This window comes from Artibeus jamaicensis, unplaced genomic scaffold (genome assembly GCF_021234435.1).
Source record: "Artibeus jamaicensis isolate MK-2021 breed Jamaican fruit bat unplaced genomic scaffold, CSHL_Jam_final contig_387, whole genome shotgun sequence".
Taxonomy (NCBI): Eukaryota; Metazoa; Chordata; class Mammalia; order Chiroptera; family Phyllostomidae; genus Artibeus; species Artibeus jamaicensis.
The window spans coordinates 6389486-6416379 of NW_026521812.1; the positions used below are offsets into that span (position 1 = coordinate 6389486).

Sequence of the window (26894 nt, forward strand, 5' to 3'; positions counted from 1 at the left end):
TAGAAGACTGACTCCGGAGCCCTGCACCAGTCTCTGGGATAAAGAATCCCAAAGGAAGTTTAAAAGGAGCAAAAGAAGGGCAAGGACGAGTTCAGCTTTACACACACGGGGCGTCTGTGTCTAGGATTACAAACTATACAGGAGGAGGTCTGCTATGGGGCTAGAAAGCATGATTCTGGAATTAGTAGGACGGTCCTATGCCAGACACACATATTTGGGGATCTTCAGGGCACGGGTGGTAGTTGGAACCTGAATGCAGAAGGCATTTACAGGTTTTGACAAAGGAAGAGAGAGAGGTGTCTTTCGTACCTGCCTGGACCTTGAAGCCTGAAGTCTCAGGTAGCCAAGCCCAGATGACCCTCTACTTGGAGTGAGCCCACTGCATAATTCTGTCAATGATCAGGACATGGTGGGAGAGAAAAGTCTGAGAATGTGGTGACATTAATGATCTCAGAAAAAAGACCTGAGGTTATGGCAAGTCCTTACCCTTTTGGTCCAGAAGAAAACAAAAATCCACTCTATATGATGAACCAACATAAACCCGAGAACTGATTAGTTAAGTATCTGTTCCTTTTCATCTTTCTGTATTTCTTGCACTCCTACCACGTGTGGGAGCTCTGGCCCAAAGACAGTGTCACCCTCCAGGGGCTGGCTGGCTGGTGTGGAAGGGGCACGGGCAAACTGATTAGTACATGGCAAAGTGCAAATGCTGGAAGACCACTGTGAACAGTGGTTCCCAAATGAGGGTAACTTTGTTCCTAATCTACAAGAGGTTATGTCTGTTGACACTTTTCATTGTTACAACTTGAGTAGGAGTGTCACTGACATCTAGTAACACATCTGTTACTGACATCTAGTAATACATCCAGAGGCTACAGATGTGGCTAGACATCCTACACTGCAGGGAACAGCCTCCCACAACAAAGAATTACATGGGCCAGACGGTAAACAGTGAGCAGAAGTCCTGCTACAATGAAGGAAAACCGACAAAGACTGGGGCAGAGGAATCAAACACTCAAGGCTGCCTTGGAAGGTCAGCGCAACCTCACAAATCTCGGCACTGACTCCGGGAGGACTCTACCAGGCCATGAGCCGACAGCTGATCTTAGTGGACATCTGCTCCTTGCTGGGAAGTCCCAATCCATTATCAGATTTATTACGTACCTACTATATGCAATGCATTTTAGTTGATATAATTCACAGAAACTGTGATAATTATGTGGTAAGTAAGGATATTCAAATGCTTTCTTTTTCCAGTCTTGGTAATTTTAGTGTTTATAAACAAGTGATGCATGTAATTTTTAAATAACATAATTATTTTAAAAATCAAATATTTACAAATATAAAATTAATAGCCATTGTTTCTGGTATTCAGATTGAGAAAGCATGATTATCTAATTATGTCACTCACTAAAAGAGTCAATCACCTTATCAGAAATAGAAGAAATAGGGATGTATAAATTTAGATTATGAAATGTTATACGTGTGAAAACATATATAAGCAAGAATGCACATAGAACATCAACAAAAACAGAACTTACCTATGCAACAAGTTGTCACACCAGGGGAATAGGTCCCATTTTCTCTGAGGACAAATATAATACCTCTCTTGAACATTCATTTTGGAAGCTATCAACTTAGGAAGTATCTATACATAACTAATTTCTTAATATTGTAGTTTAAGCAAATTTCCTTTTAGACTTATTTTTCTTTAAAGGGGGAGATTTAATTCTTAAATTTGAAAAACATTAATACAAGCCTTCTCATTTCCAGAATATTCCTTTCACATTTTCTAGCTTCTTAATCAAGCCTCATCATTCACCTAAAACTTCACCTCCTTCACTTCCCCCATGGTATGTGGATTACTGGAGTGGATACAATAATCTCCAAAGGACCTCCACTAGTGTACAGCAGGATAAAGCTAACGAAGTGTAAAATTTTGCTCTGCTCTTTCCTGAGTGGTACTTGCCATCCTCGCTTTGGCTCTCATACTACTCATCATGAAAACTTCCGCCTGTGAAAAGAGAGTAATTTTGAGAAGCAGGAACTCACTGTGTATCCCCAACTCTCTACAACATTAGAATAGCTACCCTCAGATTTTACATATTCTTCCCTTCCTTCTCAAAAAACAAACAGGACTTTAAAAGCTTCCAAAAAAAAAAAACAGACATTGGGCAGGGCTCGAAACCAATGTAAACAGAAAGTTTAAACCTATCTTTTCTCAAGTGCATTTGCCAGAGAGCTTCCTGTATGACTATTCCAGATGTGGAAACTGTGCATTGACTTTGGTCCAGAATTCCCTCCCCAGAGTTAAGTCCCCTTGGCTCAAATAACTGTAAACAAACTTGAGAAATCGGGTGTTCGGGTCCATAAAATCCAGGGTTGCCTAACCTTTTCAAAACCCTGTTCGAACAAAAGCATGGGTTCTGCTACAAAGGAATTTATGGCAATTTTTACAAAGATCTTTAATGTCGTTAATATTAGTTTTACTATAAACACAAGAGGTCTGGGGCACAGTTGCAGACAGGTGAACCCTCATTCTCTCTCTTCAAGGGTGTCTTGCAACTACCACGTTCACCTGAGACATTCAGTCACGAAGTAATAGAGCCAGACAGAGTCTGAGAGGTCAGTTCCTCTTAGAACTAATAATTAAAGAAAAAGCCCTCTTCCACCCACTCACTTTAGAATAAGCTATGTGCCCACCTCCGCCACAATGGGAAGGTTTAGAAACAGTTTCCTGTGAGGGAGTCTGGGGAGGCCTGCAGGGACCTGGCCTCCTCAGCTGCTGCTGAAGAAATGAAACTACTGCCTTTTAACACAGTTTTAAAACAACAGCATTGTAATGCTGAGCAAATTTGCTATATTAGAATATGTTCCAAGGTCCTATCCATTGAGATTATATTTTGAATACTTTTTTTTTCTTTTTTTTTTCCTGTGTGGTGCATGTGAAAAAGTCTTTCAGTGTTAATCACCTGGAGTAGCTTTTAAACATAGACGGTTTCCTTAATGTTGCAAAGGGGATAGCGATTGGGCGACACAGCCTCCACCAGGGGCAGGGAGGCTGAAATGACATCTCAGGTAAAGAAGAGCTAAGAAGTCCTCCCTGGGCTTCTCAGATTCTCGCCACTGGTCTGAAAAGACCATCCATTCCCATGAGCCGTCTTTATGGCTGACAGTAACATGGTTTCCTTCAGGAACTCTTAAAAGCAGACAGTAAAAGGTACACTATTAGGCAGCCCTCAGTTGCTATGACGGGCAGATTTCAGTCCAGAGCAGCTTCTGGTTCTGCCGCACGCACACACAGCTGCCACCCTTTCAGCAGAGACTTCCGAACAGGCAAATGCCACCGCATGAATGTCACTTGCCCCTCCCCTGAGTACAGAGAACAGGATCCGTCCCTGTTTCAGCTCTCGTCAGACTGCGTTAGACATCATCTACCTTTCAGAGACGGGGCTGGGATGACCTCAGAGAACGGAAACCAGAAAGCCTTTAATACTTTAGATATTTTTAGCAACCACTGCATGTCAGTTGTTGTATAAACCCAGACACATACACACAAATGAAATACAGAACACAGGAAAATTTCAGACAACTCAAGTTTAAGAGCCTTCCCCTCACAAATATGTAAACAATTTCCCCCCAAAAATCAATATGATTTCAGAAAAGGGGGAGTTTCATTTGCTTCTCAAAACATGGTCAAAGGGCAAAAAAAGGTCACCTATAAAAAATCCTCAGAAAATTCTTCCTGTGGTTTATTTATAATACGTGAGATTACACAGCATTATGAGTTGGTTGATGCTCAGGCTCTTAGAAAAGGTTTTGAAAATGGAAAAGGGTACGAAAGATGGCTGGTTAAAGGTTATAAACCTCCTTTTACTCCAAGCAGAACATGATGTCATTATAAAATTACAGAACTGCAAAGAAATTAATTTTTTCTTTAGACAATGCCTTCTCAATAAGGACACTGCCTCTGGGATGTTTGGATGAACAACCTTGTTAAACAGCCTCTACAAAATGATTTATGAACTGACTTTTACAGTGAATGTTTTACCAGGGCAGGGACTTATCTTTATTGTGCATTAAAAGAATTTATTGGAGGAACTTTGTATTGGCAAAAGCAGATAATGGCCTTACTTAATAGGGTTAGCCACAACAACAACAAAAATGACCTGACAAATCCCAGACAATAAACTCTGTAGAATGTAGAGGAACTCTGTTAGACCACTGGAAGAACAGATTATGAAAATGACCATGAAGAGCCACCTTCCAGGTGACAATCAGGCCCCCAGAGCCCTGATGTCCTTCCTCCCTGTCACTCACTCACCTGCAGGTACTCGATCCCAGGCCGGAGTCCTGGCACCCTCAGGCCTTGCGGCGGCTCCATGACGAAAGAACTGTGAAGTGTTATATGTACTCTCCATGATTAGTAATGCTCCAGAAGTATCGTACATGCGGGGCACATAATGTTAACCAAGCGAATTTCCTTTCTAGACAACTTTTTTTCTCACTACTTCCTTCCACACTTACATCCAAAAGATTGAATTAAAAACGACTGAATGGTCTCTTGTGTTTCTCTCCACCACTGTGCTAGAGACAAATCCTTTTGCAAAGAGGTAATAAATAAATGTACTCCAAATGTAAACTTGTGTAATATTTGAAGAAAAAGAAAAATAATCCCAAACTGTCTGACACCACAAAACTTCTAAAAAGAAGAAACAAATTGTCCAAAAAGTCTACGGGAGAGTTCTCTGCCCTCTGACAACTTTAACTGCAATGGGATTTGATCATCACTTCGAATTGATAGAAAAGCCCAAAATATCCAACGACACATTCGAAAAACATGCTTTTCTTTCCTAAATCAAGGAAACTGCAAAGGACAATTCTAAATGTCACAAGGATCAACATTCATTTTATTCATTAAAACCTGTCATTTAAAAACACAGGTAACAGAACACCACGCATCCTTTAGAGAGGCATGCTTACAAAAACGTCAGTACCAGAACAAATGCTTATAGTAAACTAAAAAACACATGCATAAAGGGGAAACTTATTTTATATGAAATAAGGATAAAACCAACTTACAATATTAAGAAAGCACTTAAGAAAGGGATTTTTTCATATGATTTAAGTAAATTATTCTTTGGGTTCATTGGCCTTCAAAGTTTTAATAATTGTCATAATTAATCAGAAAAAAATGTAAAAAGGAAAAAAACCTCTGTACTCATTCTGAAGACAATATTCACCACTTTTTGATATTCCTTTTTACTTCTATACCTACCAAATATGATTTACTAAAACGCTAAAATTTTTGCAAAAAATGGAGACAGTGGGTTTTGAGCATGACAGCTTAGAATTCATTGATCAGCGTGTTCAGAGAGACCTGGAAGGCAATATCTAGAGAAAGGGCTGAGTTATGAGTTATGGGAACCAGGGTATTTGCCACCGCCAGGCATTCAAGCATTCAACTTTAAATTTTATTAGAACGGCTTCATGGATGTTACAACACATCAAAATGGATAAGGCCAAAAAAAGAACTGGGTTATCTACTGCCATTTAATCCTCCCCATCTGGCTGTGTGTTGGAGTGCTGACCTGGCTGCCTCATTCTGGTCAGGGCGGCGCTTCCTCTGAACTAGTTAAGATCCTTGCTTGATAAGACCGCGGTTGCAGCCAAGGTGACTCTACTGTACCCGGTGCTACAGGTGCCTAATGAACCCTTCAGAGCTGCTGCCCTAATTCAATTTAATTCAACAATTCAGTAACCACTGACAGGAGTCCTGAACAAGGCAGAGCCCACACCTAACCGTAAAAAGCTCACACAATTCATCAGGCGAGAGAGTTTGCGTCTGGTCTGGAGTCACGAGGAAGCCAGAGCAGGTGCCTTGGATAGCCTGGCCACAGAAGAATGACTCGACAGAAGAAATGTAGTGAGAGAAACTTGGCAGACGTATCAGCAGACAGGTTCCTGCTTAGTGCAGCTGCCTTGCCCCTTCCCCAAAAAGACAAGGAGAAAATTTCCCTGGGCGGGTGGAGAAGGGTTACTTCCCGGAGAGCTGCAGCCCTTCTCCAGACCCCCATCCACAGGTGTCCCGAGGCGACTGCTCAAGGGCGCATCATAGAGCTGGAGTGGGCTCCATCCTTGCAACCCTGCCAGCGGTGACACTGCTAATGGAAAACGACAACAGAAAACCCTCCCTCCGACCTCCATTCAACTCTTTTTGCTGTTGTTCCAAGGGAGATGTTAGGTCCACTTTTCCTACTTACATTCCTGGTACCAGAATGAGACAGAAGCTACACGAATCACTCTCAGCACATCAGGCTTAGCTGCTGGCACGGGCAAAGCACTGAGAAAGTGCTGGGAGGTACGTACGACCAACTCTCCCAGGAGAGGCAGGAGAGAACTGGACAGAAGAGGGGCAATGGAGGTGGGTCTAGAAAAATGATGAGTGCTTCCCCGAGCAAGGATTTTGGCATAAGTAACAGGCAGAGATACCAGCTGTTTCACACTGAGCATGGGTGCAAAGGGCACCCTGGTGGGGGTGAAAGAGAGGAGGGAGCTGGAGAAAAGTGAACACACTGGGCAGTGTCCAGTTAGTGCCACACACTGTGCCAATCCCTCACTGACATGACCTTTTGCAACCCTCAATGACCCTTCTAAGGTGATTAGATCATCTCCACTATGGACCAGTGAGCCCAGCAGGGTTAAGTAACATGACCAGGCTCACGTAGCTCTTAGGTGGTAAAGCTCAAATTCTCCAGTGATTTTTAAACTATCCCCAGTAATGGGACTCTTTGTCAAACAAAATCTCACTTAAATCATAAATAGCCCAGAGAATCAAACGTTGACTCTACATGTTTTAAAATGTCTTTGAAAAAGAGCCACTTCAGCCAGACGGTGAGGGCAGCGGGCTCTGGTGAGCACGGTGCTAGCTCCCAGAGGGCTGAGAGTCCAGGGCAGCTTTTACTCCACACTTTTCAATCGTGACTTGAGAAAGTCCTATGGCCATAATAAGCACTATTACGTACTCTGATAACTTCTTTTGATAACTAAAGTTATCTCTGAATCTTAATGATTAAATATAATAAGAAACTATAGAAAAGTAAAAGGCTAAACCATAAGAATAGAGAAAATGTAAAGTGAATGCAGTTAATCGCCTCTCCTTTGACAATACTTCACGTGAGAATGACTGTCTATTCTGCACATTAGTTCCACGTACTCCCAGCAGCTCTCCAGCGCATCTCTCTCTGCAGAGAAAGAGAAACAGAGATGCAATTCTCCCTCCGGGGCTGCCATCACCTACCACCCTCGATAACAGGTGTTTTTCTCTGCGATTTTAATGAGCTAAAATGCACTTTATGATCAGAGCCAGGGTAATCCTCTGAGTCTTCTGATAGCTGCTCAAGCACTCTCCTTTTAAATTACATACTTCCCTTGCAGTGTCCAGGAAAAGCAAACAGCCTGAAACTCTATTTGTGGTTTTTAAAAACATCTGTCACAATGTTGATATGTGACTAGTATTGCTCTAAAATGAATGTATAAGACAACCCCCAGGGACATTATGTAGAGTGCGGCGGTGACATAGTTAACAATACTGTACTGTACAGTTGAAAGTTGGTAAGACAGTAGATCTTAGCAGTTCCCATTACAAAAAAAATTAACTGTTCTGGTGACAGATGTTAATTGGATTTATCGGGGTAATCATTTTGCAATATACAAATCGGGGTAATCATTTTGCAATATACAAATCACATTTTGCAATATACAAATATACAAATCACCATGTTGTACATCTGAAACTAACATAGTGTTATTTATCAACTATGTCTCTTTTTAAAGTATATTTAAATGCTTTAAAATATACAAAGACCTACTAAATCGGAAGGCAGCAATAGAATTGATAGTAAAAGTAGATTAGTAATCAGCAGGCTACAACTGACCTTCAGATGTGCTATTCTATTATTATTTGTGTGTGTGTGACGGTTTGACTGGTGTGTCTAGTCTGTCCTTATGCAGTATCAACAACTATGACATGAAATAAAAAATTTTTTTCAGCTAGTTTCTAATCTCATTGCACCCAAAAGTTGGAAGGCTATATACAACATCAGAGTCTCCCCAGTGGATGGAACTAGAGAAAGAAATGGAACCCAATTTTTGGACAGGACTCACTGAGGAGCATGTGCCAGACTTCACTGCTAATGTCATGTACACCCTCCACAGATGACACCCCACCCCTGGCTCCCCTCCCATTTCCAGGGCTGCTGCGTCCCCACATGCTTCTGTAACCGCCCACAAAAACCCCCGAAGCACGCGCCTAAGTCACCTTCTCTGCTCAGTCTCAGTTCTCTCCCAGCTTTATTACCAACTCCATGGTCACAACTTTCAAATTTATGTCTCCATTCCAAATTTCTCATCTGAGCTCCAGACCCATCTGTCAAAATGTCTACTCCCTCTTTGCCTTGGGATGTCTGACAGGCATCTCTGATGTAACATGTCCAAACCTGAACTCATGAACGCAACCTGAGTATAGTCTTCCACCATCCACGAACTTGCTCGTGCTAAAATGAGCAAGTGTGTCCTGAACCACCATTTCCCACGTGCTATCAGTTACCAGTGTCCGCTGATGCTGCTTTATAAACCTCTCCTCTCCATCTTCAGTGCCGCCACCCAAGCCAAAGCCCTGTTTTCTCTTCTCTCATGCAGAAATTCTTGCCTCCTCCAACTCCTTCACCACGAAACTGCTGGAGTTCTGTGTGAATGTAGGTAAGTTCATAGCCTTCCTGTTTTTTCCAAAGCCTGCACTTTGGACGAAGTATCAAACCTTCCCCATTTTGCTCACCGCACTACATGGTGGACCGTTGCCCAGCTTATAACCTGTCCTCTCTCCCCTGCTCACTAGGATCCAATAACAGGGCTTTCTTTCTGCTCCTCACACAAACCAAACTCTTTCCCTCCTCAACCTGCCTGCATGGATTTTTCTCTCTGGCTTGCATCTGCTCCAGACAAGCCCCTCCGGTTTCTGATCTCATCTTACATTTCCTGGGGAAGTATTCACTAACCCTATGACTCACAACCCTCTCTCTCAGCAACCTGTATGCCTTCGTGGCACTAATTACACCCATTACTCATGATGTAATTGTGTTTGCCAGAGTACAAGCTCCCTCTCCAACCCATTCACAGCATTTTCCCCAGCATCACACACATCCAGTGCCCACACCACAGAAAGTTCTCCACGAGTATCTTCTGACCAAAAGAATGCTGATGTTTAAGGAGGTTTTCTGGAAACACACCAGGTCGTTGACCCCGGCAGCCCTGGTTCTTATTAGTAGCTGATTTCAGCCCAAATTTCCCAGGTTTTCTTTTCCTTAACAGATGTGTGTCACCGCCATTATTCAAGGGCCAAGATCAGGCAGTGAAAAGCCTGATTTTAATCCTGTACCTGCATTTAGTATCTGGTAAATGGGCTTTAGAAAAAGCAAACTGCCTCCTGGGCCTCCTATTTCTCACTGCTGGAGAAAAAAGCCTCTTGTCAGCTCTCACGCTCTGAATCTGGGAATGCACGCTGTTGAAACTCACAACAAAATTTTGCTCACGCCCAAAGTAAAACAACTCCCATTGGCTTTGGAATTCTCTGGGCTATGCTTGTTTCAAGGTCTATATCAATGTCACTTTTATTTGATTACACGGCTGCTGAGAACCCTGAATTAGAGTTCGGGCCCATCGAGCAGGTGATGAATGCAGACGCACAGGCCTCCACTCACTGCCTGTTTCCTCCTGAGACTAGTAATGACCTTGAGGATGCAGCCCGGCAAAGCTCTCACTGTCGGTTGGGATCCCAGCAGATTTTTCCCCTGTTCCTCAGAATAAAGTCCGAAGTTCTCTATGATCCCCTTGCTTTATTTGAATCAGCTTTGCTATTCAGACATTCCAAGCCAACTCCTACTTCACCTGCTGATTCCTCCAGGCCTTTGCACTTCCTGTTTCTGCTGCCGGATACTCTGCTCCCCAGGCATTTAATGACTCCTACCCTCCCTTCATTCACATCTCTGTTCAATGTCAAACCTTATCAGAGGGGCTTCTGCGACTATGCCCCACTAGTTCCCATCCCATTTGTTCTCTGTCCCTGAGCCCTGCTTTGTTTTTCTTATTATTGTTTGCCACAAAAAATTAATATGTGTATTGTCTGTCTCCTCCAAATGGAATATAAAGAAACTTCAGATAGAAACAAAGTTTATTATAAGGAGAGAAACTTTGCTTTGTTTCCTGTTATACACGTATATCTAGTGCCTAAAATACTACATAGTAGGTACTCAGAAAATATTTGTGGAATGAATGAATGAGTGATGCTCTACAAGAAATGAAAAAGGAAGTAGGACTGAGATTCTTCCCATCTAATGCTGCAGGAGTGAATGAAGGCCAAGGAGAAGGCTGGAAGGAGGAGCTTGGGTCCCTGGACAAGAGAGCAGGAGAGCTCCGAGATAGCCCTCCAGGCCCATTCCTCCCAGGAGGCTGAAGAGGGGAGGGCTGGGCTCATGGCATGGCAGGTGGGGCTGAGTCCCCCAAGACCTGCCAAATGAACGATGAGCCTCTGGTAGTTGGGGCAGGAGAGCAGGGAATCCCTAGTAGAAGTGAGAACGAGGACACAGGTGGCCTTGTTACCTGGAGATGGATGGCATGTGCTGTCTTTTTCATCTTTTTCTTCCTTTTGTAATGTCTCTTAGAAATCACTTAACCAAATTCTGAATGTAAAGCTCTTGTGAATTAATCCACGATTTCCCTAAACTCAGAGTCAGGGAGGCTCATGCAGTACCTTGTTCCAAAACTCTCAGCCTTGCTCTAACCCTGCAGATGTTGGCAGAAGATTCCTGAATAGAGGTCAATTCAAAGGTTGGGAGACCCACAAAATAAATAAAGAATTTCCACATATGCCAAGTAAAGTGTCATAAGACTGATGATAATGAAACCTTTATCTAACGGTGGATTTTCCAGCGTTAATTTACATTGAGGGGGTAGGGGATGGGAGGAAACAGAAAAATAATTATAGCTGTGTATTTTAATTTTCAATATTTTAAGTTTTAACACTTTGAATATAATCTGAAAATATTATTAATATCAGAATACAGTTAACATTTTATGTAAATTTTTTTCAAAAAAATTATTTGGTCTTTTCATTAAAATACTATGTTTAAATGTGATTTTATATGCTAGAGTGACTTTTTCTTGATATTATAGAAGACTCGATATAATTAGTTCAACAAACATTTACTGAATGTATACAATATACAATTCAAAAATATATGTTTCCCCTGGCTGGTGTGGCTCAGTGGCTTGAGTGCCAGCCTGCGAATCAAGGGGTCACCAGTTCGATTCCCAGTTAGGGCATGTGCCTGGGTTGCGGGCCAGGTCCCCAGTGAGGGGCAGGCGAGAGGCAACCACACACTGATGTTTCTCTGCCTCACCTACTCCCTCCATTCCCCTCTCTAAAAATAAATAAATAAAATCTTTTTTAAAAAAGTAAAAATATATGCTTCACATAACAAAAAACTTTGCAGTGGACTAAGGTGTTCACATGCTACCGAGAGGACAGTATTTACAATACTATTTCATATTTTTATTTATATTAAAAAAACCTTTGAAGGTGGATGCACCGTTTATGGAATGACTCTGGTGACATGTGACACACGGCACATTTTGAGCATAACCACACAGGGAGTTACGAACGCGAATATTGCTTCTGCTCCCACCCCCATTCCATCATCACAGGGAAGGATGCACTACTTTCCATCCCTAACCTGGACTCCTTGTCTAATAATGACCTCACCCACCATGATCCAAAAGAAAAGCCTGCTATTGGCTTCCCACAGCAACTGGGAATTAAGCCCACCCCCTTCCCACGCAAACAGGCAAGGCTGGCTCCTTACTATTTTAAAGGCCTTAGTGCAAATGCCTCAAAGGCAGATAGCCCCTCCCCAACCAGCTGCCTGGAGGAGCCCAGGGGGTCTGCCTCATCAAATTCTTTCACTCCCTTCATAGCCCTTCCCACCGTCCAAAACGCACTCACTCCTCACTGCCCGTCCTTCCCGACTGGAACGTAGGCGCACCACCACCTTTGTCTGGCTCCCCACCCTGCTTCGAGCTGCAGGCACTGAACATGGATTAAATCAATTATTAATTAGTGAACTTCCCACAGGGCTTGCGTTTTCTATTTCATGCATGTTATGGGAGATTTTACATGTCTTATTAGAAATCAAATAATGGATAGGTCATGCTTTTCTACATGGTTTTCTATATTATCAGTATGTGAGATGGGCCCCACGTCTTACGGTTAATTAGTGTCATTTAATAGCAACTATTGAGAGACTCTCACAAAATAATGATTTGGTGAACAAATGAATGAAAATCATTTTGTTCAAAATTACCGACTGAGGTCCATAAAAGAAAATGGAGTTATAATGGCCTAATATTCTCCTTCAACTTTTCAAAGAAAACCAAATTTATTTCCATTTTAATTGTGAATTACTTTTGTAGGAAAATAGCAGTTGTGGAAAAACTGAAACTGGCACCCAACATCCACCCCACATTGACTGCTGCAGCAAGTTTACTAGTTCCCTTCAGTCTCAAGCAGTGTTCTTACACCACAACAAAACTCTTCCGCGGTTTAAATGACATTCAAGTTCCTCCAGCTTGTGGAAGGAGTCAAAGTTCATCACTGTGAAAATGAGATGCTATGAGGTGGTGGCTCTTCTTTGGAAAAGGGAGGGCAATCAGCACGTTCCAAGTTCAAGATCTTCGTCGTGTGGGGAGGGAATCAGTGACTGAAGGATGAGGTCCCCCAGAGGGGTCAGGGGAGGGAGGTGGGAAATCCCAAGTGTTTTCACGTGGCATATCAGAGCATATCTCACTCACGTTCTGCCTACTGACACAGCCTGGTCCTGGGGGACCCTCTGGGGACACGTGCAGGAATAAAGCAGACACGGGTCTGCCCTTACTGGGGTCACGGCTGGTGGGCCAGCATAGGGACCAGGCACACAGCAATTCCAGCTTTCCGTGACTGCAAGGATCTGGCTGCCCAGCTGCAGACTGGGGTCAGCAGAGAGCTGGCTCCACAAAGCAGGGCTCTTGTTCTGCATCATTTTTTTTATACTTAACGATATTTAATTCAAATGTGAAAGTCCAGCACAAGTCCTTCGCAGGTTCTCGGCACTGCGCTCGGCCGAGTGTCCGCTCAGGATGGGCGTATTACTGGCTCTAAAACTCACGCTGATCTTCTCTCCGTCCTATGCCCCATCTGCATAGTCGAGAACACTTGTAAATAATTTTTTTAATTGAGTGGTTCATCACAATCTTTTACCAGTATACATTCTAAAAGACAATTTTTGGTAACAAAGGAACAAAATCTGTTAAGAACCTAAATTATTACTTGTTTTGAAGTGATAGCTTAAAAAAATCCTCACCTTAGGACATGTTTATTGATTTTTTAAAGATTTAATTTATTTAATATTTAGAGAGAAGGGGAGGGAACAGAAAGAGATGAAGAGAACCATCAATGTGTAGTTGCCTCTCATGCAACCCCCACCACAGATGTGGCCCACAACCCAGGCGTGTGCCCTGACTGGGAATTGAACCCTTTGGTTCACAGGCCTGTGCTCCATCCACTGAGCCACACCAGCCATGGCATGTTCACTGATTTTCAGAGAGCCTGTGAAGAGAGTTCGATTGTGAATCGAACTTGTAACCTCTTTGGTGTGCAGGACTATACTCCAACCAACCTAGCTACCCAGCCATGATGTGGTAGTTTTTTTTTTTTAATTTAAAAAATAAGGACAGCGACCAGAGGGGAGAGGGAAGGGAAGTTAAGGGGAAAAAGGGGGAGGGATTTGGAGGAACAAATAGGAAGGACACAGGGACGAGAACTAAGGGGGGTGGAAATGGGAGGGAGGTGGGGAGCAGGGGGCGGGGGAGGCTGGGATGGGAGAAATAGACAAAAAAACTGTACTTGAAAAATACCTAAATAAAATTTAAAAAATAAATAAATAAACCCCTAGTGCATAGTGAGGGGGCATTTCTGTGTACTGTTAATCGTAAGTTCCCCTATTCTTCAAACCAGTTTTGCATTGAGCCATCAAGTATCTTAACACACTCATTACCTTTGACCCAGGAATTACCCTTCCATGGATCTTGCTCATTACAGAAGTAATCTGAAATCTGTACAGAGTCCATCAAAGTGCCATTTATAATAACAGATATTTGGAAACAGCCTGAAGGTCCAATTTTAAAGGAATGACTAATAAATTATGGTGTCCCCATACAATCAAATATTATTCAGACATTAATAAAGGTTGCCTGGAAGTTGGAAAATATTTAGGACATGAGTTAAACAAACAGAGTTGGGTATAATATGTTATTGACTATGGAAAAATTCATTAAAAATAAGAGGGAAGAAAAATGCCAAAATGCTATGGTTGCCTTTGGGTCATGGGATTATAGGCAAATATTCTCCTTGATTTTTTTATACTTAATATATTTTCCAAAGTTTTTATTGGGAGCATGTATTGCTTTCATGACTAGAAATAATAAAATCACTTCAGAAATGCTAACTCTACAATATTACAAATACTTGCACATGTACGCTCACTGAGTGAAAATCTGTGCCTCTCCTATGCCAAAATTAGTATTGAGATTTTTTTTATTCACTCTGAATTTCAGCCCAAAGGTGCTGATTCTCAAAAAGGAACAGCACTCCCAGCCTCACAAGAGAGTTTGTTGGAGAGACCCACAGGGTCCTAGGAGGTACACAAGCTCACCCACCCAGGAATCAGCACTAGAAGGGCCCAGTTTGCTTGTGGGAAGTGGCAGAAGATACTGAAATCTGAGGGAGAGTGGAGCAAGCACCACTGTTCCCTCTCGGACCTCACCCCCACATACAGCATCACAACCCAGAGATTGGGTTGTCCCTCCCTGGTGAACACCTAAGGCTCCGCCCCTAACACATAACAGGCTTCACAAGACCAAAAAAAAAAAAAAGACGCCCAAACAGAAGAACAGATCAAAGCCCCAGAGCCAAAAGATAGCCAACCTATCAGGTGCACAGTTCAAAGCACTGGTAATGAGGATGCTCACAGAATTGGTTGATTTTGGTTGCAAATTAGAGGAAAAATGAAGGCTGCACTAAATGAAATGAAGGAAAATGCACAAGGAACCAGTAGCATTGGAAAGAAAACTGGGACTCAAATCAATCCAGTGGACTGGAGGGAAGAAAGAAACAAACTAACAGAAAAGAATGAAGAAAAAAGAATTCAAAAAAATGAGGAGAAGCTTAGGAACCTCCGGGACATCTTTAAATGTTCCAACATCTGAATCATAGGGATACCAGAAGGGAAAAAGAAAGAGGAAGAAGTAGAAAAGTTATTTGAACAAATAATTAAGGAGAACTTCCCCAATCTGGCAAAGAAAATAGACTTCCAGGAAGTCCAGGAAGCTCAGAGAGTCCCAAAGAAGTTGGACCTAAGAAGGAACACACCAAGGCACATCATAATTACATTAGCCAAGATTAAAATGAAGGAGAGAATTCTAGAAGCAGCAAGAGATAAGGGGACAGTCACCTACAAAGGGATTCCCATCAGGCTGTCAGATGATTTCTCAAAAGACACCTTACAGGCAAGAAGGGGCTGGAAAGAACTATTCCAAGTCATGAAAGGCAAGGACCTATATCCAAGATTGCTCTATCCAGTAAAGCTTTCATTTAGAATAGAAGAGCAGATAAAGCGATTCTCAGATAATATCAAATTCAAGGAGTTCATCATCACCAAGCCCTTATTATATGAAATGTTAAAGGGACTTACATAAGAAAAAGAAGATAAAAATATGAACAGTAAAAAGACAGCAAACTCAGTTATAAACAACCATACCTAAAACAAAAGCAAACAACTAGAACAGGAACAGAACCACAGAAATGGAGATCACATGGAGGATTAGCAACAGGGGAGTGGGAGGAAAAGAGAGGAGGAAAGGTACAGAGAATAAGTAGGATAGACAGTGGGTAGAAAATAGACAGGGGGAGGGCAAGAATAATATAGGAAATATAGAAGCTAAAGAACTTATGACCCATGGACATGAACTAAAGGGGGGGAATGTGGGTGGGAGGGGGTGTGCAGGGTGGAGGGAAATGAAGGGGGGAAATAGGAAAACTGTAATAGCATAATCAATAAAATATATTTTTAAAAAATTTAAAAAGAAACAGCAGCTGCCAACCTATTAGCACCTCTGTGATTAGCTCATTATTTGCAAAGGAGCCTGCTCCTGCTCAGCATTACTTTTATTCCAAGAGACCATGGCATTCTTTACCTATTCTATTATCTCTACCAGCTTTATTTCAATGTATTGTGATCATTTGGTTTATATCTGGCTCTTCCAGTAGATTATGAGATTCCTGAGATCGCTGTCATCCCCAGAATCGAATACAGAGGTAAATGGTGGCCATTTAATAAATGCTATTAAATAAGTTATTAGAGTAGAGGGGTAAACAACCATGCATGAGACTTTTAAAACAACACAATGGAATAATATGATTTTTAGAGTTGGATCTTTAGAGAGTAATAAAGTTTATAGTACTATCTAGTGTTATCTAAGAAGTCACTTCAACAGAATCCTATTATAATGGAAATCTTGGTTGGCGCATGGAATATAATATACTTTAGAGTATCATTGCCAGTTTATGAAAGAGCAGGGTAGCTCCTGACACCTAGGAGCTGGCCTGGAACCCACAGCTATGCCCTGATGTCCTCCTGTTAGATAGAAATGGCACCACAGAACAGCCGCACTGGACAAGGACACTTCGTGACCACTAGGGATCAGGACAGAAGCAAGACCACCAAGTACTCATATCTGAACACGAACAAAAACGCGAACACTGTCCAACCCAAAAATGACCAATATCCCCCTAATCCGGCTACTGAGAGCCTGATGCTTCTTTGCCAGTTATAGTGTTAGCTTCTCTGGCCTTGCCTCCTTCTAGGTAAGATTTAGTAAGAAACAAAATCATAGGATTATCCCTGCTCCAATCCAGAGCAAAGCCCTGCTTCTTTAATCTCTCTCCCAAAGCACTTAACACAGCCCAAATCCCATAATAACTAATTTCTAACACCCTCTTACTGAGATGCCCCACTTTTCTCTATAGGGTATATTCTCACTCACCACAATGAGTAGCAAACCCTGTTTTACTACATGTAATTTCCTGGTGGAATCGGGCTGAAGAGCACTGGTAAGGTTTTTTTTTTCAATTTATTTTATTGCATTTTTTTCATTACCATTTATTTCCCTTAACCACGCCCTCCCCCCCACCCCAATAAGCACACTGTTGCCAAGGCCAAGTTCTTAGTCCTACCTGGAATGCTCTCCTTCCACCTCTCCGCCCATGCATGTTCAACAGAACGAAACTCCTCCTCCTGGAAACCTTCCAGGTTTCAGATGGCTCCATTTCTTTTAGTCTCCATAACACTTATATTCAGCTGCTACTATTATGTTTGTATTTCATAATGCTAGCTAGTACTATAATCTTGATTACTCTCTAAAGGATCCTTCCAACTCTAAAAATCTTATTATTTCATTGTGTTGTTTTAAAACTCTCATGCATGGTTGCGTACCTCCCCAAATAGGCCATGAGTTCTCACAAAAGTCTCAAATACAGTTTTTCACATATCTTCTCCTTCCCCTTCCTTTTATCACATACAAACACAGTCCACTACACATAGGGAAGACCTACCTCCAGTCATACATCTAAGCAGATACAGATTTGACCTTACATTTGTTGGGGAATGATATGATGATGTTCCACTAGTAAATAGTTTCATTTAGACCTTTGTGACACATTCAGTGTGTGTTAGTGCTTCTCTTTCTCCTTCTCCCTCACTCTCTTTCTCTTTCTCCCTCTCTATTTCTTATTTATCGTGTGTGCCTGTACATATAAAGGCAAATCCAGGCCATGGCAGCTGGGAGAGGTTCCTGCTTTTCAACTGAAATCAGCAACTAAAATTAAGTCATCCACAAATCGGACTTGCTGATGTATGGATCCTACATAGTGACAGAGATCCTGTATTGAGGGGGGAAAAATGTACCAGATTATTAGGTTTTCTGCCAATGTTGGATATAACCCTGCCAGACAATTGTCTTCAGATCACCTGCTCTCACCGTGTATCATATCTGGATGTCTGAAAGTTAGTTCATGGTCTCCCTGTACAAACATATGCCCTTCCTGCCTTCCGTACTTCTATGGCCCAATTTGAAACTGACCTTGCCCTGCGAGGACTGGGATGACCCCCTGAAGACCCAGGGATCCCAGAGATCTAGATTCAGACTGAGATGGGTATCCATGACTGCTCCGTTATCTTCTGGTCTAGCTCCAGAAGCCTGAGCAAGCAACTTAACCTCTCTAAGCCCCCACTATTTCCTGGGTTTTAAAAAAACACCCTAATATTTCCCCTCCCAGGACTCTTACGAAGATTTAGTGAGACCGTGTATCTAAGGTACATGAAAGATACTCTACAATTGCTAGCTATTTTTTCCTTAATAATATTGACTGCTAATAGAACCCAGTCTCCCCAAGAAGGGTCAGTCGCCCATTCCATATTCTTAGTGGATTATAGTAGGATGAATTTTTGACGTCAGAGCAGATGGTAGAGTTCTTGTTCTCAGATCAACAATTAAGCCCTAGTTGTTCTACTGAACTAACCACTCCTACCCACTTTCCTTGCTACCTCCCGAACCCCACACCAAGCATCTATTTTTACCTGGCATTCCTGTCCAGTTTGCCTCCGAGCATGGCTGCTCTGCACGTTCACCCTCAAAATCTCCATTCCACCCTCTCTGTCTGAACTGAACTTCTGGCACTCTGGTTGCCTATTAGAAGGCACAGCATTGCACCTGTCCCTCAATCTGGCCCGCTACCCCATATTCTGTCCTTCAGCACGAGAGGTAATGTTGCACAGGGTCTTAAAGCACAGCTTTATCTTTCAGACTTCCAGGATGTGAATCTCAGCTCCACCACTTAATGACCACATAACCTTGAGAAAGTTATTTACTCCCTGACTTTCAGTCTTCTCACCTCAGAGGACTATTATGAGGTTTAATATAATGGAAATAACATGGGACCTAGTCTATTATGTAGGTCTTCAATAAGAGTCAAAGCTACACATATAAAGGTTTTGTCCCTAGGACTTCCAGTGACCACAGACATCCTTTCTACATAGTCTGGTTGCCATGAACCTACCCATAATACACATCCATTTCACCCACTGGCCCAGCCCATCCACTTAGCCTAGTCCTTCTTGATCCAGCTCATCACAAAAATGCTCCTGTTAATACAGATGCTCCTTCATCCTGTCATACAACCCCACCAGACTTTCGCAATGTTGTCCACATATACCAGTATTCTAATTTGGGACCTATTCCCTTATGCACCTAAGTGATAACTTTAACCTGAGCCTGCTGCTTCCCCTCTGTCCAATCTCCCACAAACCCAATGAATTTATATAAGCAGTTCTGTGTTCATTGCTTCACTTCCCTGCTCAAACTTTCATTGATCTATAATGCTTAAAGTAGTAATCTCCAATCTCATGATCTCTAGGTGACCAGGGCTTCCGGAAATGAAATTCCTAGGCTGGAGATAAGGCACAAAGTGTTTGCTAAAAGTACATAGATACAGATAAATGGCAAGCTCTTCATTCAATACTATTCTATGAACTACAGTTCTTTTGGCAACGTCAAGACACAAGGGGCATTATTTCATCACCAGGCTTTGCCTTAGCTGAGAGAAGGGTCCCGTTTCTGGAATTCGCATGGTATTTGAGTTGTCTCCCTGCGCAAACTTGATATCACAGTGCAGGTGACTGTCCCAAATAAGGATGGGCAACTCTCTTTAACAGCCGTAGACTGTTGTTTTCGACTGACCGCATCGTTAGCTTAGGAGAACCACACCTGCATGTGAGTGGACCTAACTGTCCGTCATGGTGCCCCTAACAGCCACCCCCACTCTACCACTAGCATCCCATGCACACAGTTCTGGGCACACAGTCCAGTCTAAGGCTATCATGATGCCCCTCTCTGATAGACATAAAGACTCATTTAATGACATCGAAGCAGAGCCAATCCAAGTCCTTCTAGGAGATCTCTATACATGGGAACTAGAAGCAACAGGACCTCTTCTTTCTTATGGATCTAACACTCAGAAATGCAGGCTTGGAACCACTGACAATCATCTTTCCTGGCACATGGAAAAGGGCCTCAGAATGAAACTCACCCAGAAGAGGAGCTGAGAAGCAGGGAGAGAGAGAAAGAACACTGACAGAACTGTGTGTCTCTGGCATTCAGTGATGACTGAAGCAAAGTCCACCTTTGGACTTTCCAGGCACGTGAGTCAATAAATCTTCCTCTTTGCCTAACCTAGTTAACCGTCGTATGTATAACCAGATGAAGTCCGACCAACCCCTTCCACAGGAACACAGAGGGGGGGCTTGTCCCCCTTGATATACTTAATGCTTTGAGCAGATGAAGAGGGCACTGCAGGAAGGAATGTACAGTTCCACATCTTTTCACCTTGCTGTGTAATTTCTGCGACTTCTGTGTAATTTCACCTCTGGCAACAAAGTTTTCAAAGCACAACCTGCTACTGGAACATATCCCATTAATTCACAGCACAATGGCCCAAGAATCCACACCTTTATATGAGGGTTTCCTTTTACCAGTTGCTCTAAAAGCTCTTGGAAGAGTCTTATCAATGACTCTGTAATAATAATCAAATCCCCAGAATTCCTGCTGGGGAAGGAGAGGGAGGGGAGTTGAGAAGAAGCACAGACAGGAGTCATCAGACTAAACTTCAACAACGATCAGAACTCAAGATGTTTCAAGTCTCTATTTCATAACTGGAGACCCTTCCCTTCCAGAATGCAACCTAAATTTTTACTCAGAAGTTTGAACCTCCACTACAATCTCAACCAAGCTTATTGCTCTCTCCCATTTCCACAAGATATCCAAAGCATGTCCTATTTAGCTTCTCTTATCTCTACAAATCCTGCAGAAAGGCAACGGAGCCTGCACCTCCAAGCTACTTTGCAGCATTAGTCCTGGTTTCATCACCTTTCCGCTCTAATTGCTTCTTGGGTTGTGGTGAAAATCATTTGCCATTACTTGTGAAAATTCACTAAAAAACATCAAGGACCAAGTGAAGGCTGGTATTTACTTGACTGAGCATTGTGAACACAGACAATCAATGCTGGTCAGATGCCCCAGGTCAGATCTCCTTACCTCCTGTTGTCATCACAATACCCATACCCAGGGTTGTCCCCAACCCAAACTCTACTAGGCACCAACACCTCTCCATTCAATTCAGATTTCTCCCTTTCCTTAGTGCCTCTAGGACTGTCAGGCAGTGTTTTTAAAAAGAGGATGAGCCCTGGCTAGGGTAGCTCAGTGGATTGAGCTCGGGCCTGCGAACCAAAACATCGCAGTTCAATTCCGAGGGCGCATGCCTGGGTTGCAGGCCAGTTTCCAGCAGGGGATTCGTGAGAGACAAATATACATTGATATTGCTCTCCCTCTCTCCTTCCCTCCTTCCCATCTTTAAAAAAAGAATTTGGAAAAAAAAGAGGATGGAAAGATCACAGTCCAAAAGCTTTGGAAAGGTCATATTCCAAAAGCTTTGATCTGTCAATGATGGCAAAGTCTCAGAAATGCCGAAGGGATGTACTCAGGGTCATATGATCAGTGGCTTTGTCAGGATGACAACTTGGTTTTTCCAATTCCCTTTCCAATGCCTTTGGCAACCCCTAATGCTCAAGGACCACCCCAGACCCTTAATGACCAGGGGCACGTTTTCCCATCCCCTCTTCAGCAGCCCATAAGCTCCCATAGGAGCAGCAGCTACCTTGCCTTGCAGAAGGGAGCATGACCCTACAAGTGTTCCTTTGAGCTTTCTCGGTGCTTGGGTACATGTCACACCTTTGCAGACAAAACAGACCTGAAAATGGACACACCTGATAAAACTGCAATTCATATACTCTTCAACAAAATTAATGGGCCATCTCACTGCAGATTTGCCTCTTTCATGCCTACACAAGTTCCTATTCCAATTGTGTTTCTGTTGATGAAGACTTCCCATGCTGTCTCCCATTTAAGGAGAGTAAAATTAAATGAAATTTATTTTTAAACTACCTCCTCTTTTAAACTCTACTTTCTACTAGAAAAGCAATATGCATTGCCATGAGGACATATTTTGTCTTCTACTTATTTAGTTTAAGAAATATAAAAAGTGACATCTGCTTTTATCTTTCTTCCTCCCTGTTTCCCTTAGGTAAAGACGAATTTCTTTTCCATTAGGAGAAGAGTCACTGTGAGAATGAGAACATTTAAACAAACAATTCAGACTTACTCCCCCTACACATCGGTAGTTGCTTTTCTCTGCCCAATGAGCTGTTGTCAAAATGTGGAAAGCACACCAGTCCAGCTACCACAATCTAACTCTTCATGCACTCAAAATCTTCACCAAAAGTGTCTCTGAGTTAAAATAACAAGTACGGCCACCCTTCTTCACAACGACCTTCCCTTCAGAACCTGTTCCGATTATGGGTGTCTTTGGGATACTACTACGCGCATTTACCTGGACCTGCCACAGAAGCGACAGGTAAAACCTGCCTGTGCCGACTGCCTGGAAACTGCACACAGAACAGGCCCACGCGACAACTGTCTGTCACTGAGCTTCCCCAGCCTGGGACACCGAGCTATGTATAACCAGGGTTACACACTACGGCTAAATCATCTCACAGTTATGGGCTCTCTATTTAGGACTTCCTTAGAGAAAGTCATTCCTAACACCTCAGAATATATTTTTAAGAGTACAAAAAAAACCCCACCATAACATTAAATTGCTAAAGCTTTTAACTATATTTCCACAGAGTGGAAATATTTTGTTTAAAAGGACACTTTCTCTTCACGTAAGCTGTTTGAAAAGAATGAAAGCACGTAGCAGAAGGATAGCGTGAGACTAAGAAGTTTCAAAATTTAGCCTACTTTTTGCAAAATGGTTATATATTCTAGTATCAATAGCCAAATAATAAACTGAAGGTCATTTTATGTAATAAGTATTACTGCAATGCAAAGCATGACAAACCATCAAAGTCAACAGCTTTTACTGTACCTTAGACCTTGGTTTGACTGCAAAACCAAGAGTTTAATATTCTTACTGAAAAAGTAAGAACAGCTGTTGACTCTTGAAATGTTTTCAATATACACAATTGTCCACACTACTTCTGAAGGTCTTTGGAAGAAAAAGCAAGGTAGGTAAGAGACACTAGTTCAGGGTACTTACTTCTCACGTACACCAGACTATGGTGTACCGGGGTTGACCACAATCAGTAAATTACATAGATGTGAAGCATATGACTTTCTGACATTATCAATGCCTGGCACTGAACAATGAATTGCTTTTGTCACAAATACATACACACACAATTTTCAATGTAAACCTAAGGGCAGAAAATACACAGTAGAGAGCTTACAATCACACAATATAAAATGCTGGCTTGAACAATTAATTAGAGCAAAAGAATGATTAATGAGGCAAATCTTGCAAACCCTCAGCCCTTTCTCTTAAGGACAGACTGTATAGGAAGAAAAGTAACGCTGAATTTGGCAAATAATTGCTTCGCCTCTCCATTTTGCCTATCTAGTTACTACCACATACAGATGATGCTTCGGGAGCCCCTGAACACATTTTGCTCCTGCCAAGAACTACTATAAATGAACGCCGTGAACATCTTTACAGAGAATGCTGACTCTGGAACAGAAACAAAGGAGGGTGCAGCTTAGAGAAACCCAGCCAGGGCTCCGGGATCTCGGAGGCTGCTCCGCACCGCTGGTCCTGCGCTCAGGGACCGGGAGTCCAGAACTGAGGATGGTGGACTTAGTTTATTTCCCAAACTTCAGGAGACTGTGTACCCTAACTCTGGAAGCTGAAGCAGGGGGAAGGGGGCGGTGAAGGTAAGCCTCGTTTCGGCCGCAGGGGTTGCCCACCCATCTCCCCACGCCGACAGCACCCTTTCCTTCCCCCTCACCTGTCCTGAGCACGGGGACTTGGAGGTACAGTCGCTTCTCCGGGCTCTCACCCCAAGAGCTGATGGGACGTCTGGCGCCACCGGAGACGAGCGGAGGAGGCGGCGTTGGGGTCGGGGGCGTCAGCAGAAATCTCGGCAGCCGCCGGCAGCCTCCGTCTTCCTCCCCATCTCGGCGGGGCTCGGGCAGCGATGCCGCGCGGCCACCGGGGGCGGATGAGTCAGGAGGGGGGGAGGGTGGCGACGGGTGCAGGACCGTGGAGGGGGGACAGGGACGCCCCTACTCCCGCACCTTCGGATCGGCGTCGGCCTCCGAGGGGAGGGCGCGCGACTGCCTGTGACCCCCACCAGTCGGGGGCCCACTGGCCGCAGCCATAGGGCGCAAGGAATCCCCGCGCTCCGGCCCTCGGTGGTCAGCAGGCGGGGCGCGCGGGGCCGGGGTCAGGGAATCACAGCTCAGGCGTCGCCACCGCCAAGAAAGACAAAAGAGACCTTGGGACTGGGAAGGGAAAAGTTTTCCGCTCGGCTCCAGACGTACCCCAGCGAAACCTCCCGCCCTAAGTACCTACGAGGCAGATGGGGGGCTGGGTGCGGGTTCGAGGCTGGCTTCCAGGAGCGTAGCCGCACGACAGCCGCCCGCAGCCAATCTCCCAACCGCCCACGACCCCGGGGAACTCCCCCGGCCCTACCGCCTCCACTCTCGGTCCCGCCTCCCAGTGACCCGTGCAGACGCGATCTGATCTTCCCCACTCCGGGACCCCCACCCCCAGACCTGCGCCCAGCCGCAAAGTTGCACTTGCAGAGCGAGGGTCACCCAGACCAGACCTGTATTGGGAAACAAAATACCCGCTTGCAGGAGGTCTTCTCGGGCCTGGAAGGCCGGAGGATGGAAAGGGACACACCCACGGCAGGGCGCGGGCTCTCTGGGGTGGAACCCGGCTCGCGGAGCCGGAGATCCGGACCCCCGGTCTGCAGGGCAGTAGCAGAGTCCCTGCCGAATCCGCGTTTCCTGGAGCCGGCGCCTCGGCTCCACGCCCCTCGGACTCTTTTCTCATCAGACGCCGCCGGGCGGGCCGGGGTCCCCCTGGCGGGCTGCGCGGGCGCTGCGCGAGCGGAGCCACACCGGCTCCGAGCGACACCGCACACGCCCGCACTGTCCACGGCGCTCTGGAGCGTCCGACTGGTAAACCACGGGTCTGGCCGGAAAGGGGCTCTGGGAAAGCGACAGGGACGAGGAGGATGAAGTGGATCGTGGAAAGCCACGAAGAACAGTGCTGAGGTTCAACTCCAAACATCAAAGCCAACGAGAAATACTACTCCTCCCTCCCGACACCATTCAGTGAGTGGAGGCTGTGCCTTGTTCACAAGGTAAACCAATATGACAGTTACCTCCAAGTGGGCAGAGGCAGAAGTGATGATAGCAAGTCAATTCAGCAAATAAAGTTTCGTGTAAAACTGGAATACCTGCTATTCCAACCACAGCCCAGAGCACGTCAGAGCACAAGGGCTCCCAGCTCCCAGCTCTTGGGAGTGGGGTGAGCCCGTGTGTCTCCTGGATGTATTTTAGGTGACGGACTAGAACAGCGGTTTTCAACTGATGTGCCATAAGAATTTAAGACATGTGATACCTGACTCTTTAGTCAGGCACGCTGACTTCTTTTCCCTTAGACTGTCAGATTTCAAAAAATGACAACAGCCAACATGATAGCCATCTGGTGTAGATGAATCAATTTTTTTGTCACAGAATTTTAGTAATTAGTTTATGTGTCACGAGGTGGAAAAAGTTGACAATCGCTAGATTAGAAGGCAAGTGTATCATTGTGGTGCATGGTGCATTTCAATGTGTGGTCTGCCGAACTCCCTTTTCAAGAGGAGTTTGTTTCTGGAGGTAGAAAATGTGTGAGTGGGGAAGGGAGAGAGGGGGTAGGAGAATTCCATGCAAAACTTTCCACATTAAAAAAAAAATCTTGGAAATCAGGTAAGAGGCTGTAGAATTTGATTGCTTGTGGTACAATCTTTCTATCTTGACTACCAGTATTTGGAGATTTGGCACTTTTAGTAAAAAGTTCACAATCAAAATTTAAAAAAAAAAACTAACTAAAGGGGTTGGGAGGATGTGGAGAATGAGTCATGGCTATAAAGCATCTGTAGTTTTATTTTTACCTGCATATAGCACATTTTAGCCCACAACCACCTGCTCACTCTGTTAGGTTCTCTTACACATTCGTCCAGGCACCTCATCAAAGGTGTGTGATTCTACTGGGCCTTGCTTCTAGTTGCAACCTGTACATTTTATAAAGCAATACCTTGAAGCCACCTTTTCTACAAAGCTCCTGGTAGTGGATACCTCCAGGTTATGGTCACTAGCTTCCCAGGGAATGAGGAACAGGCTCAGATTGTCCTTAGAAATCATTAAGCAAGACATCTTATCTAAGACAAGCAGTGAAATTTAAAAATGGTCATCTAACCATCTTAGACATTGAATAACTGAGCTTTCCTCAAAGGGAGACTGATTAAAGAGTTAGCACATGCTAGTGGCCACAGATATTGATGATTCCTCAAATTTAACTATGTTAAATTAAATTAACTTTAAATTTCAATGACTCAGCCATTAGTTAAATTTCAATGACTCAGCCCAAGTAGCAGAAAGATGAACTACATACATAAGACAACCAAAAGGGAATTATTTACATTTATTTTAAAAATAATGACTCTCAGTCTCAGAAAAGACTAGGGTAACATGTCTTCTAAATAGAGGATTATCTACAATTGAGTAGACCTAGCAACTCCTGAAATATT

General features: G+C 43.6%; 2 protein-coding genes across 2 annotated transcripts in view; both read right to left on the reverse strand.

Annotated features, from left to right (window-relative positions):
* The window catches only part of TMEM200A (transmembrane protein 200A), a 70280-nt gene extending 45954 nt beyond the window's left edge, over positions 1-24326 (reverse strand). Inside the window, exon 1 of the mRNA XM_037147916.2 lies at positions 24099-24326. The gene's annotated coding sequence lies outside the window, so the exon portion shown is untranslated. The remainder of the gene's footprint in view (positions 1-24098) is intronic.
* Positions 24327-24336: 10 nt separating this feature from the next.
* LOC119051229 (uncharacterized) lies at positions 24337-26520 on the reverse strand. Its single transcript, XM_053664883.1, has 3 exons — positions 26402-26520; positions 24942-25308; positions 24337-24594 (listed from the first exon to the last, which is right to left on the reverse strand). Exons 1-3 carry the CDS (start codon positions 26518-26520, stop codon positions 24376-24378), a joined length of 705 nt encoding a protein of 234 aa, XP_053520858.1. The 3' UTR covers positions 24337-24375.
* Positions 26521-26894: the final 374 nt, after the last annotated feature.

Coding starts and splice junctions, on each gene's coding strand:
- LOC119051229 (XM_053664883.1), bottom strand. CDS start 26,520: ATGTCTTGCTTAATGATTTCTAAGGACAATCTGAGCCTGTTCCTCATT. Junction 25,309..26,401: donor GTAGAAAAGGTGGCTTCAAG/GTATTGCTTTAT, acceptor TCGCTTTCCCAG/AGCCCCTTTCCGGCCAGACC. Junction 24,595..24,941: donor AGAAGACCTCCTGCAAGCGG/GTATTTTGTTTC, acceptor TTCCCTTCCCAG/TCCCAAGGTCTCTTTTGTCT.